The sequence below is a fragment of the Vanellus vanellus genome (genome assembly GCF_965231255.1).
Source record: "Vanellus vanellus genome assembly, chromosome: 22".
In the NCBI taxonomy this organism is placed as follows: domain Eukaryota; kingdom Metazoa; phylum Chordata; class Aves; order Charadriiformes; family Charadriidae; genus Vanellus; species Vanellus vanellus.
The window spans coordinates 6,832,139-6,845,537 of record NC_138927.1 but is presented as its reverse complement, the minus strand read 5'-3'; the positions used below and the strand labels follow the sequence as shown (position 1 = coordinate 6,845,537).

The 13,399-nt window shown below is 46.1% G+C and overlaps 2 protein-coding genes across 2 annotated transcripts in view; one reads left to right on the top strand and one right to left on the bottom strand.

Annotated features, from left to right (window-relative positions):
• Window positions 1–601: 601 nt before the first annotated feature.
• LOC309680523 (uncharacterized protein C1orf94) lies at window positions 602–8,240 on the bottom strand (the record flags this gene model as incomplete). The annotated part of the gene is made up of 6 exons (XM_082494165.1): window positions 602–637; window positions 1,414–1,611; window positions 2,014–2,088; window positions 3,141–3,304; window positions 4,101–4,558; window positions 7,978–8,240. 6 exons carry the CDS (start codon window positions 8,238–8,240, stop codon window positions 602–604), a joined length of 1,194 nt encoding a protein of 397 aa, XP_082350291.1.
• A 3,677-nt stretch (window positions 8,241–11,917) lies between these two features.
• The window catches only part of CSMD2 (CUB and Sushi multiple domains 2), a gene marked incomplete at both ends in the record, with an annotated part of 311,031 nt that continues 309,549 nt past the window's right edge, over window positions 11,918–13,399 (top strand). The window contains one exon of the mRNA XM_082494202.1: window positions 11,918–12,074. Within this exon, the coding sequence (XP_082350328.1) occupies window positions 11,918–12,074 (157 nt within the window). The remainder of the gene's footprint in view (window positions 12,075–13,399) is intronic.

Sequence of the window (13,399 nt, the reverse complement as noted above, 5' to 3'; positions counted from 1 at the left end):
AGAGCCTTGAAACTCCCGAGTTAAATAACCAGGGGAATATAGTTAAACAGGATTCTCCATGCAAGCTTTATGGCTTGATCTTCTTTGATAGTAAAAGTCAGATTACCATCTGGATTAGCATTAGAGTATGAGGTAATAAGGCAGGAACACGTCATGCGTGGAGCTGCACCACCCAGCTATTGGATGTATTTGTGTTAATCCCACTTTGAGCATACAGCTAAAGTTACTATCTCTGAAACTTGCGCTCAAAACTCTTTTCTATCTACTATCTTTACTGCACCAACACTTGATTCGAAGCAGCTCAGGCATTTGTCATAAATAAAACATTTTTATTGTTTATGTCCATGTTCCAAAACAAAAAAATCCCTTCTTGTCATCCTAAAAAAAATTATTTCAGATGAATTGTCATGCAGCTGTTCCTTACTATAGAAGTCAAATGGGATTGTTCTAGATGGAAATGTCCACTTCGGGGAAAACTTGAAGTCCTTATAGGACCCTAGGACTATAACAGATAGATAGCAAGTTTTTCTCTGAATACTAAGATAGGAAAACTGGGTTCACTTAAAATTTTACATGGTTCTCGCTGGAAAAGTAGTTGAGGTTAATCGTCACAGTTCCTCCAGGTGTAGAACTGAACCTAAAACAGAAAATGAAATTTAGTCAAGCTTCAGGAGATTACATCTAGCCTTCCAAATTACATCTTTTTCTTCCTAATAATGGAGGTCTTAGAAGTATTTATCTTTTCTTTTAATGTGTAATATGGTTTCTGGGCAGGTGATCTAGGGGGGAAGTATCTTCTACTCCTGTCTATCCCATAAGCGTTTAATAGAACATGATACGTAGAACTTGCAACTCTGGAGATTTAGTTTTAGTTCCTTCTAAACTCATAAGTCTCTCCCTCCTCTGCCTCTCTTTGAAGAAGGGTAGAGGGGAGCATCTGTTGGTCCCATCTGGGGTCCCCCACGTCCCCAGTAGCTGATTCGGCGTAAACCATGACATACACCCTTGGAATATGTTGATCTTAACTACAGTTTTTATAGAAAGGTATCAAAATGAATCCTTTAATTTCATTCTGCCAGTGTCAAAATATTTTGGTTTCCATCATGTTGAAGCATTTCCTTTCTGTTAACTTAGTGTTTATACTTTTTTAATCCATAATATTGATGGGAAGTTGCAGGTGGCATCTCTTATAGCACAGTGTTTCAGCTTCATTCACCCAAAACTATTTACTCTGGTTTTGTATCAAAATTACTTTAGAATTCAGACCTTACAGTGAATCTTGTCTTTTGTTTAGATTTGGAATTTGTCAAGAATGTATTTGGGAAACCCAACTGCCAATTAAATCTTCAGCTCTGCGCAGGTTTACAGCAACTAACGCTCTCCCTAAAGTGCTGGAAAAAATAGAAAGCAAACCTGCATGCCGTACCCATGGGAAGGAGGGAATGGATACTGGATCCCATCGCCTGCCATTGGTGACAGATCCTGGATGGTGCTGGATGGTGTGGGTGGGGTCCTCTGCTGGTATGGGTAACCAGGCTGAACCAGAGGGACGTAGTTCAACATCGGAGTGTAAGGTGGCTGGAAAATCTGCTGTGGGCTGTATGGAGCTACCTGGGGAGGAAAAAGAAATAGCACACGTTTAAAACAAACAAACAAACAAAAAAAGTGGGATGGGAATACTGACAAGACAGTAACCCCATAAATGGGAACTGGAGGTGTTGAAAATACTTTTTTCAGATGCACACAGTGATCTCTCCCAATTCTATGCAAAACTAGAGCGTAAGCAATAGATGTTTTCAGTTAGAGGCTCAAGGCCATCTCTGGAGCTGTTTGGAGCACATGGTGTTCCAGCAAACTGTATTACACATACCAGTTCAGCGTCTTGTCCCCAAATCTATTTTTGTGATGGCACCAGTGTCAATCTTGGCACATGACAAACTGCTCTGACTAATCTATTGTGCTTAGCATCTGTGTTCTGCAAATTAAAGCATATTCATAAGCATTTAAACGCACCTGTCTAAAATAGCATCCAAAGGAGGGGTGCGGAGCTTGCTGATACGGGATCCTCGCTCTCTGGTGATACAGACCCTGTTAAGCATATGTAAGGCACGATTTTTAAAACGGTCTGAGTTGGTCCGTTAGTTACTCTTGTGTAAGCTTTAGAGGAGTGCTATGCTGAAAGAAACCAGGTTGAGATAAGCGTATTTCTTAGCTTTGGGCAAAAGTCTTTTCTCTGTCTCCCTGAGTGCGAGACCTCCAGAACAGGACTCTGCTTTCCCCTCTGCAGCTCTGGTCTGTCTGGGGGAGAACTCGGTGGATGGACTGTGAGCTCATCTTGCGCTGAGAGGTAACTGTTATGCTAACTAATCGTTGGCTTAACGGAAAAAAGGGAAATTCTTGGACTGTAAACTTCCAAGAGAGCTCAGTCTGGCAAAACGCTGTGCTCTGGGTGACGCGTCTCCACCCTCGGTCGTTTATAACAGGCTGGTGACAACTTTTGGCAGCTTGTAGGGTGAACGGGGTCTTGCTAGAGAACCATAGCTTTGTTTCTGGTGAGTTTTTTTGTGGGTTGCTTGTTTTCCTTTAGTGGAATCAAAGGGAACGAGGGGAGCATAGCCCATAGAAACCTATGGCTACATGGGATTCTCGGTATTCATTCTTTTATTTCTTTCGACTCGAGCGTTGGGCTGCTTCCTAATCTTAGTTGGCTTTTTTACTTTGATATGAGGTCCTGTTTCACCAGACTAAGAAAGCAGTATCCCATTATGTGAACAGGGCAATCACATGAAATACTTGTAATGAATGATTATGTCAAAATACATGTAAATACATGGTAAAAAATGGAAATTAGTGAAGGCTGAGAGAGGTCAACATTCAGTATCTGTGTCAATAATACATCATCCTTTGATATCCTCACAACCATCTCGGAGGACCGCATTACATGTATTATTAAAGCTTTGTTTGTGACCCACAGCCACTTAATGTAGCTTAGCGTAGTAGGACAGCAATCGGATTTCTTGCTCTCCCCCGCAAATCGGAAAGCAGCCGTTGAAATAGCAGCAGGTGCTGCCCCGAGCCTGTCAGTATAGGCCTGGGGGTGGTATTCTGTCTTCTCACAAAATGTGGGTCTATTATGTTACCTGAAAGTGCGGAAAGTTTGGGTGGCTGGGGAAGACGGAGAACGGAGGGATGCTCAGACTCTGCCACACTGGCTGATTCAATGCTGTGGGCATTGAAGTAGTAGAAAAGCCTGAAGTACTCGCGTTGTATTTAATGTATTTTTTATCTGGTGTTGCGGTAGTTACTGTAAAACAAAACAAGGTTAAAGATATTAATAAACATGCATTCTCTGCATTAATCTGTGGAACGCTTGCAATTAGGAGGACACGCTTTGCCTGTAAGCAAAATCTGTTTAAGAGATCCGTTACTGTTGCAGGCTGTAGTTGTACAACGTGGTGACCCAAACTTGGCAATTAGCAGTTCAAATTCACTTGTAGGGCCATTAAACTCTGACCCACGGGACCTGGAATAAAGCTGATTGCCTGAGCCATAAGAACGGATGAAATTGTAAGAATAGAACAAGAACCTTTGCCCAAAGTTCAAAACTCTTTGAGATAAGGATATTACAACAGAGAATACGTTGATTGTGTCTTAAGTCTCCAGACTGATAAATCTAGTCCAGAAACTTAAACAGCAGATCTGGACAAGCACCATTGGTTTTGTGTATTCCAAGATGCTTCAAGGAATGCAGTTACCAATACTCGGTGGAAATCGGGGTTTCTTAGATGTTTCACAATGGGAACTCAAAAAATCATGACACTACAAAAAGAACCCCCCAAAAAACCCCACAAACCAAAGCCCCCCAAAACCCCACACCGCCAAAAAACCCCACCCCAAACCCAAAAAGTTTGGGTTTAAAAAAGGTTAACTCAGGAGAATCCATTCTCTTCCACGAGGATCAGAAAGGACATCCCCATAGAGTAGATGTTGCAGTGGTGCCTGACCAGCTCCCGCCATCTGCTTTCCAACAGCTTCTGGTTTATGTCTTAGTTTTTCCATGATTCCCAGCTGGTGTTCAGCGACCATGCCCCGATCCGTACCTGGATTCTTTGCGACTGCATCGGCCTTGGTTTTGGAGCAAATCTCAGCAAATGGTGGGAGCTGCTGCTTCTGTTCTGCGGCTTGACTTTCTGCTGCTGATGACACCGCTGTACTACTCTTGGCAGAGCTGAAGGCGCTATTCTGTACGAACTCCTTCACGACCTTTGTTCCCTCAGCTGTTGCCCCGCTGCCCGCACCTTTGGCGGTGTCTGTGTAGGTCAGTAGAAGCGGTACCTCTAGCTTGCTGCCCTCCATGCTGCGAGCGCCTGTCGTGCTGCCGTCCTCCGGCCCCTTGGAATTTTTGTGGGGTTTTGCGGAGCACAGAAGGCTGGAGATAACGGATTTAGCAGAGAGCTGAGCGTCGCAGAGAGCTCTTAATTTCATCTCCCTTTCTCTGTTTCCAATCATTGCTCTGTATATACTTTCGAGTCCCACGGGTTCATCTAGCCAGGAGCCGCTGTAAGGAAGTGGAACATGGCTGCTGTTAAAGGAGGTTTGACTTAAAATTGAACTACTTTTCCTGACGCCTAAAACTTGAATTTCTAGCTCATTAGTTTTCTGTGCAAGACTCGGGTATTCCTTCTTAACAAGAATAAAATTTTCTTTGACACTGTTCTTTTCCAAAGAACCACACAAAAGGGGGGGAAAAACAAATCTTAGCTAACGCATCTATCCAAGAATAACTGCAGCACCAGGAAGAGCCAAACGGCTCCTTGTGCCACAGTATTAGAGCAGTTGGTAATCATTATTGAAGTTATCCTCACAACAGTTTGTACGGTGGGGAAGCCTTACTTCAGCTACACAGCGAAGCCCTGTGGTGGTTCCCACTTCACCTGTCAATGATGGGAAATTAACCCCATGATTCTGGATGTGAAAGAGTTTTCTGGACTGTATGCCTTGTGTCCCAGTGTCCCCAGTGGGAGAAACCTTGTTTGTTCTCCAGGCTCCAGTTTGCACGGCTTCAACCTTCAGAGCTCACTGGATCCTTAGATCTTTGCAGGGTGAGTGCCTGAATTTCCTTGGACTTGCCTATCGTCACAATTCGGTTATCACCCATAAGGCTTTAACAGGGCTGAGTGGAGTAGTTTTTGTAGCTCAATAACCATCTCTGCCATAGGGAGATAAGACTGTCAGATGGTTTAATCTGTGGGGCACATCACAAAGCACCTCTATATCCCCTAAAGTCTTCTGGGACCTCACAGTGGGACTGCTGTCAAAGCTGAACAATTTTGTGTTCTTTTAAGGCACACCTAAATGCCTATAATGGTTACCTGCTCAAAATACCAATTAGTGCCTATTGTGGTTACCTACTCAAAACACCAATTTAAATTCCAGTTTGTTCTTTCACATCCAAGTATGTTCAATAACTTAATGTATTATCAATTTACTCTTAGCTTGAGGGGGAGACCGATGCTCTGTGCATGCACTATATAGATACATATATGGTTCATAAACAGCTAAAATTAGGAAATTCTAAATTGTAAATGTATCTAATTATCTCTAATCATAGGATCACTATAATTAGTAGGATGCTGCTTCCCCCCTATTTTTAAAGAACATAGATATTCTCTTTAACAAAGCCCTCAACAGATTTATACTGTGGATATGAAAATAGAAAATTGTTAGGTTATTTCTGAGTACAGCTTATTTCATATAACATGTCACCTCATTTTTTCTGTGGGATTCTGGTGTCTGATGGCTTCACAGGCTGCAGCCCTGATTCTGCAACTTCTTACTCAAATCTTGTATTCTTTGTGTCGCCCCTTACTGTTTTTCACAACCTGTTGGCACTTGTGCCCTAGCTGTAGTTGGAAAGACTTAGAGTTGAGGGGGCAGCTCTGCTTCTTCTCTCTCTTGGACTTACGCGTTAGGTTACTGGAGTCCTATGTTTGAGTATGTTTGAAGATGAGAATGCAGCATGTTGTGTTCTGAGCTCTGACGCTTGCCTATGAAGCTTTGTCCTCGTCTAATGGAAGATTATAAGCTCATTTATGTTGGTAAGTAGTGACATCCTCACCAAAAGAGCTTTCCTCCTGTCGCCCCCCGCTCTGCGTGTTCTCAGTAACTTGCTCTTCTGTATCCAAATGCTCCAGAGCAAAACCAGGAAGGTGAAACTTGTTGTTGTTTGCTCAAAAGATTCCAGATACATTTTAAAATGAGCATACTAGCAATTTGCATAAGTCAATATTTTAAAATAATTAAGGATTGCGAAATTGAGCAAGGTCACGCAGTATAATCTTTGGCCGCCGATGCTGTCGTAGGTGATGAATTGGGTAACACCTTTATTGACAGTTGGTACATACCGAAAGATTTTTCGTAATCCGTCTTTCTATAAGTCTTTCAGGATAATAGAGGTAGCCAGGGTAGGGTATGGAAGCTTCTAGTGCAAACATGGAAACCTGACCTAGGGCTGTCTCACTTGGATGGCTTCCATTTGAAAGCAGTTCACTGAGCTCTGTGCAGTAATTTGGTTTTAGCACTTTGGTTTGGCGGCTGTTAGAAGGCTCGAGGACTCTGGGCTCTTCGAGCAACTGACGGTCAACGTACTCCGCCGCACGAGTGAGCGTGCAGAGTCTATTTCTATCCCGAAGAACGTGCTAGCTAATTACAGGAAACCGTTGCTGAGGGTGAGTTGCCAAAGTAAAGTATCAAAATGAAAACAATTCTCATCTGCCGTCTCTGCGCAGCTGCGCTGGCCGCAGGGTAACTGCGGGTCGCGTGGGCTAGAGGTCCCGCCGGTTAGGCTGGCCTTGCTGCGGTGGACTTACTGCTGAAAACCAGATCTATGTGCCTTTAAGAGTAAAATGTGTTATTAAAGAATACAAATCGGATTGTTATTAGTTCATAGGTCTTCACTGGTTTGTATAATGCGTTCTTTCCTAAGACTTCTTAGCACCTGGCAGGACTAAAACATGCGGCTAACTGAGCATATGTGCTAACTGTAAAGGCATCTCGGCTGTATAATTTAACATACTGCTATAGGCAACTCCATGGGCTTCGCGGGTTATTCTTGATTTACCCAATTTCCGTCTTCCTGCGTTTATTCTGGAGGCTTCTAAGATTTTGGCTTATTTAGGATAAAGAAAAGGAGCCGTGACTCCAAGATGTAACTCCTAGGAGTTTGCCTGCCGTAGCGTTCGGTACGTCCCCTTCTGCACCTTCATGTCTTCATCTGTAAAATTACCTATTTCCTCATCTGTGAAGTTATTATTTAAAGATGAAATAACTGTTTACACTCGTTCATGTACCAAGCAAGACAGGCCAGGCTTGCCTGATGTTTTGTTTGGACTTGAAGAACTGGACATGTGCTAACGCTTGCTGATTTCTAGCTGGATTTGTAAATTTTACTTTTTCTGTTTCAGGAGGATACAGTAAATATTATCCTATTAATCTGAAGAGCATACTTCCCTCTCTTACCATTATTTGTCCTGTGAAACATGATTCGGCGTATTTTTTTCTGTGCTAAATTCAGCTTTTCTTTGTAAAGATCAGCTGTTTACAGTAGCTTCCTTATAACACTTTAATTTTCGATTTTGCTCCTTTGAATGCTGCTTTCATTTCTTCCTGTAAATATTTTGATGTGTGTGGCTGTTTTTCTTTAAATGTTGTGGGGATGCGAATGGAGCAGCTGCTTATGGTGCTTCAGAATTTGAAGTAGTCAGATTTCACGGGACACACTTTTTCCCAAAGAAAACTGGTTACAGTGGGAAAAGTGGGAGTAATTTGCCTTGTCAGGAGGCTGTCGGACAGCCGTCGGTGTACCCCGTGCCCCAGGCTTTCATGTCCACAGGTTACCAAAGTCTAGTTTGGAAGGGTGCGAGAAGGAAGGCAGGAGCCGCCTTCGCTAGAGCTGGGTGATGCTTAGAGACCGCTCACCTGCTCTGGGCGTCGCTGGTGTCCCCTCGCAGGGTCCCCGGCCGCTCTGAGCCGGCAGCGCGCTGCAGCGGTGGCACCAGCCATGGGGGCTGCAGCTCTGCCGAGAGTCGTTGGACGCGTTTCCAGATCTCGTGGCAGGCCTGGTCCAGGCTGTCCTGGGGAGTGTTGTTGTGGATCCAGATGTGCCTAGGGAAAGGTCCCAGTGGGAACGGACCTTCAGATATTACTATTGGAGCCGAGAACCTGTTCCTCCCAGGGAGCATCTTTCAGCCTCTTTGCATCCCCAAACGGTCTTTTCGAAGGAGGTGGTTTGTGTTGGTAATGGAGAGTCGTGGCAACCGCGGAACCCTGGGGCCCGGCAGCTGGCAGCGAGGGCAGCAGCTGGAAGTGTCCGCTGGGCTTTCGGCAGGAGGGATGGAAACGGCAGTGCTGTGTCCTTTCACACAGCTGATGGCGTTCTCCAGCATCAATCTCTAAATAGACTCCAGTCTTCAGCATTCAGCTGTCCCTGTCTCCCTGTACCTGAGCTTCCCGTGTCTCTGCAGGAATAAAACTTTTTTCTCGGTTTTGGAGCTTGCGTGTTTTTCAGCATCAAGGCTACAGAATTTTGCTTCGGGTACTGTTTCTTTTCAACGTCCTCTGTGGCATTTTGGGTGCTGGGCTATAAAACTTGACTAGATACGAAAATACAAGGCAAAGTATTTTTTTTAAATATAAAAGATATGTGCACATCTTTTAGATGCAACAGCTGTGTATTGAATTCTTTGCTACCAAAATCATTACACTGTACACTAAGACCTTGGCTCTGTAGTTATCTCCTTTTAGATAATCCAGAAGTGGACTCTCCTGCCATGTAAGTTAAATAGTGACTGCAGTTTCTTGCTAATAGAGATATTATTCATAGTTATCTCTGGTTATGCCCGGATAAATGCTCTTTTCCTCCCAATAGTGATAATACGTGGTTAAGAACAAATAAACAAAATAATTTTGTGGCATTTATTAACATGTTTTGAGTTGTTTTCTCCCCTACCAAATTAATAATTGTGGTACTTAAAATTTTAGGGAAGGTGATCATGGTCCCAGTGTGGATGGCTTCTGTAGTTCCTCCTGTCCCTGGAGTGGTGGTGGTTGGTACTGCCTGTGCTCTTCGGAGCACGATGTGTGTAGGAGGAAGGGAGAGAGAAAGAGGAGAGCCCTATGGATGTGGCTTTGTGTCAGAACTGGAGGGAAGAACAGCTTTTGGCACTCACCCTGTTTAATAAGCCCCTGATTTTTATCAGAGTCTGTTTCTCTTTCTCCAGGAAGGTATTGCGAGGACTTGGTTCAAACCTGCGAGCGCTCTCGGCTCCATGGATTAAACTCGGGGATGTTGCAATCGCTGTTATTTATTTTATGTAGAGGGAATAGCGAAGCAGCTCAGGCTGTTCTGGCGGGGGGAGTGAGGCACTGCGCGAGAAATGGAATATGAAGGAGTCGGGTAAATACCTGCTGGCGGCAGGCTGAGCTCGGGGCGGCTCTGGCTGCGGGTGGCAGTGCGGAGCGGGACGTGTCTCCCGGTGGGTGCTCACCCCACTCCTCTTAGCAGAGAGGTGATTCCGCACGGTGAGAAGCAGAGGGAGCGCCGGGGGTTAGACATGGGCTGTTGGGCAGAACCTGCCAACGCCTCCTTGTTAGAGGCGGGTTGTAATCAAAGAAGTTGGTGATTGCGGGGCTGTTTTCTTCTGTATTCAGTCTTGTCCCTTTAGAAAATAAATGCAGTAATTTTTTTGCTGTTGTTGTTGTGAGTTAGACCCTAAGCCTTAGCGATTTTTGAGAAGGGAACTTAGTTGGGAGGAAACCCTCGATTTGGAATAGATATGATTTTATTAACCAGGAATAAAGTGGGATTGTATCTCCTCAATGACTTTATTATGCCTGTGGATTGTTGTTGGTGCAGGGCTGGCGGGCTTTGGCTCAGCCGATACCCTGCCGGCGCACAGCAACCGACTCGCATCTTTGGCTGAAGGCAGTTTTGGGATGGGGGGGGCGGGGGGATTCTTTGAGGTGAATAGCCGTATAAGGGGAAAAAACCCCGATGTATGGAGCTGTGAAGTGTGGTACCCTGTTCTCCGATCCTTTTATATTTGGATCTGTGCCTTAGAACAATAAGGTCTGTTTGAATAGGACACTGCAGTTTAAACAGACATAAAGCGACTCTTTCATGTAAGAGCCCTGGTTGCCTCGGCTCTTGGCATCGGCTCACGGTGTGGGCAGTGGAAGGATTGAAATGCAGGGGGGACACGGGGAAAGTGAGTGAGAAAGAGGATTGATTTGAGGGTGGAGGGACAGATTTGCAAGCCCTCGATATAATTTGGTTTTTAGCTGTCAAATAAGCTCATTCAAGGCAACCAGAACAAGAGCGGAGAAGGGGGTTTTGCAGCAAGAAACTGCAGCAAATGCAAAACGCTGAGGCAGGGGGATGGGTGGCGAGTTGAGCCGCCCGCTCTGCCCGGGGGTGCCGGGGAAGTGGGGGCTCGGTACCGGCCCTGGGCCCCACTGCGGGGTTTGGCATCCCGGGGGGGGGGGGAACGGGGGGATGTAGGGCTGGAGAAGGGGATCTCGGTCCCGTCTCCCGTTGGGAGAGGGGCTGTTCATGGGCTGTCAGACCAGAGGGGAGACATGGAAGTGGGTTCGTGCCGGGAAAGGGGGGGTGGTGGTGGGAATATTTGAGGATTTATTTATTTATTAAGCTTTGCTGTGATGTTAGAGTTATTTTTCGTGCCTGTAGATCTGAGCATCGTTACCAAGATAATTAAGTTCCCGAATGTGGCTTTAACAGGCTGCATTATTTTCCCCATCTTGCATGCAGCTACAGGGACAAATGCACTAATAGATGTTTAAAAAAAAAAAGGGGGGCGGGGGGGGGGAGGAGAAATACCACTCTCGCACCCCCCGGAGGGAGCAGGAGCCCTACAGCCAGGCGTGCCCGTAGGCTCAGGGGGGGCACAGCCCTCCCCACCTCCAGCATAGCCCCCCCCCCCCCCCGAACCAGTCCTCCCAGTGCCCCCGGAGCATGCTGTTGCTGGGATCCATTGCTGCCGGGACAAGTCTCAGCCTGGGGGGTGGCTCTCCCGTGATCTCTCTTGTGTTGGTAACAAAATTTTGCTTCATCACAAAGATTGTGTCAATATCATCAAGTTGTTTACGGGGGGGGGGGTGGGGGTGGGGGGGTGCGTGGCTCTGGCGGATGGCTCCATAGCCGCGGTGCTGCGCCGCGCTCCGTGCGGGGTGGGGGGCGGTGGGAATCATCCCTATACCAGAAACCTGTAGTGGGTATTTAAAAACAAATCCAGTGCTAAAGCGGCGTTTGGGGTTCGTTGGGGCGGGTGCCGGCGGGAGGACTGCGCCGGGTTTGGGGGGGGGAAGCGAAGCCGAGGCAGATGGATTCGGTGGGTGCCCGGCGGCCCCCCGCCACGACACCCGTCGTGCCCTCTCCCCTCCTCGGCATTTAGCGAAGAACAAAGATATGGGAACGATTAATCAACTGGCTAATAAAAAAGTATAAATCCCCGGGGAGCGTGTGCTGCGAAGGGCGAGGAGCTGGCGCCGAGACAGGCGCCGGGAGGGACGGGCCAGCCCTCCCCGCCTCGCTCGCCTCTCCCCGAGCCGCTGCCGCACTTGGTTCATTCCAGCTGCAGAAGCTCAGAGCCTTCCATGCGGTGGGATTTTTTTTTTTATTATTATTTTTTTTTTTCTTTCCCGGGCTGAAAAAATAATAATAATAAAAAAAAATAAAAATCGCGAGCCTGACCTGCTTTCCCCCTCCCCCCCCTTTCCTTTCTCCTCTTCATCCAGCCGAGCTGAGGACTATCCCAATCGCAAAGGGGAAGAAAAAAGGGGGGAAAACCCGACAACAACCACCACCCACCCCCAGCGCGCCCCGTTCCTGCTGCCCTTTGACATGCGACCTTCCTTGGGATGGGACAAGCCGGGATGCAGCTGCAGCTTTGGAAGGAACTGGGGAAAATTGGGGATCTTTGCTCTCATGACGGTGGAAGTGAGCTCCTGGAGCCGGGTGCTGCTGCTCTCCGTGGGGCTGCTGGCTGTCTCGGTGACTGGTAAGTGTAATGGAGAAGAAAGCTGGCAACTTTAGGAGCGTTTTTCTTCCTCCTGCTCCTTAGATCAAAGGACCGCTGTTAATCCTCGTGGGGGGGGGTGGGGGGGAAGGATGACACTGTGTGTGCATACACTTGTGTGTCAGCACATGCTTCCCTGGAGTGTTCCATAAGGAGTATATTTTCTTCAGACCTTTGTGGCTGTGTACAAGGTAGTTTCCCTCTGTATCCTTTGGGAGCAACGATTTTAAGCAGTGGGGTAATAAAAGGTGGCTTTGTTTCATCTCGTTCCCCTTGTCTGGTGGGTCACACCGTTTGTGCACTGTTGCTGTGTGATAGGCAAGATGACTGTGAAAAATGCCATCGCGGTTTCCCCCCCCGTCTTTCCCTTGCACCTTAATTCAGTATTTCACTACCCTAGTGCTTGCCCATAGCTGATAAAACAGATTTTTGGATGCCTTGCGTGAAGATGGAAGCACTCTACTCTTATTCCTCTTGCCTTTCACGTTGATTACCTCTTCTATACGAGCTCTTGGGCCTCAGCATCATGGTTGTTTTTTTTTTTTTTTTTGCCATCTTTCAAGTCAATAAATGCTATTTCACAAAAGAAAAAAAAAAACAAAGACTTGAATTTAGGGGGAGTTTGCTTAGGTCCCCTCCCTAGTTTCCGCAACTGCCCTTGTAGCGAAAGCGTATCTAAGGACTGAAGTTTATTTCTGGTGTAAACAGCAAATATTTAGGGACTGTCCTTATGTGTGTGTAGGAGGGGGAAGAGTGGGAGAGCTGAGTGTTTGGCAGTGGCTTCTTTCAACACTGTGCAGTGCCCCGATTTCGAAGAGTTTCTAAGTAACGTTTGTCTTGTCTGCCGTATCTTAGGCTAGAGGAATGTGTGTTTGTGTGTTGATGTGTATGCAACCTCCTTGGGTTTTAGAAAACTTTTATCTGAAATGCAACACTGATTTTATTATGTAAGGCAGATCTCCTCTAAAGAGAACCAGACTAAGTATTAGCTGCTCCTCCTGAGTACTCTTGCAGTGGACTGGAAGAGTTCTGCTAGCTGGAAGTATCTATTAGGAAAGGGTATAAAACCATCCAAACAACCTTCAAGTCCTAATTAAGGATGACTCTTTATTTTGGCGAATATTTTTCCTTTCTTTAGCTGGAGTGTTTAGCCTGCGCACGAGAGAAAAACCATTCCAGCAGCTTCTGATGTGCTTCTCTGAAATGAGTAGACTGATGTAGAGGTACCTAAATATATGATTTACTACTTCAGGGGTTTACCGCTTTTTTTCTTCTAAGCTATCGGTAGTTTAGTTGTAGATTTTCCA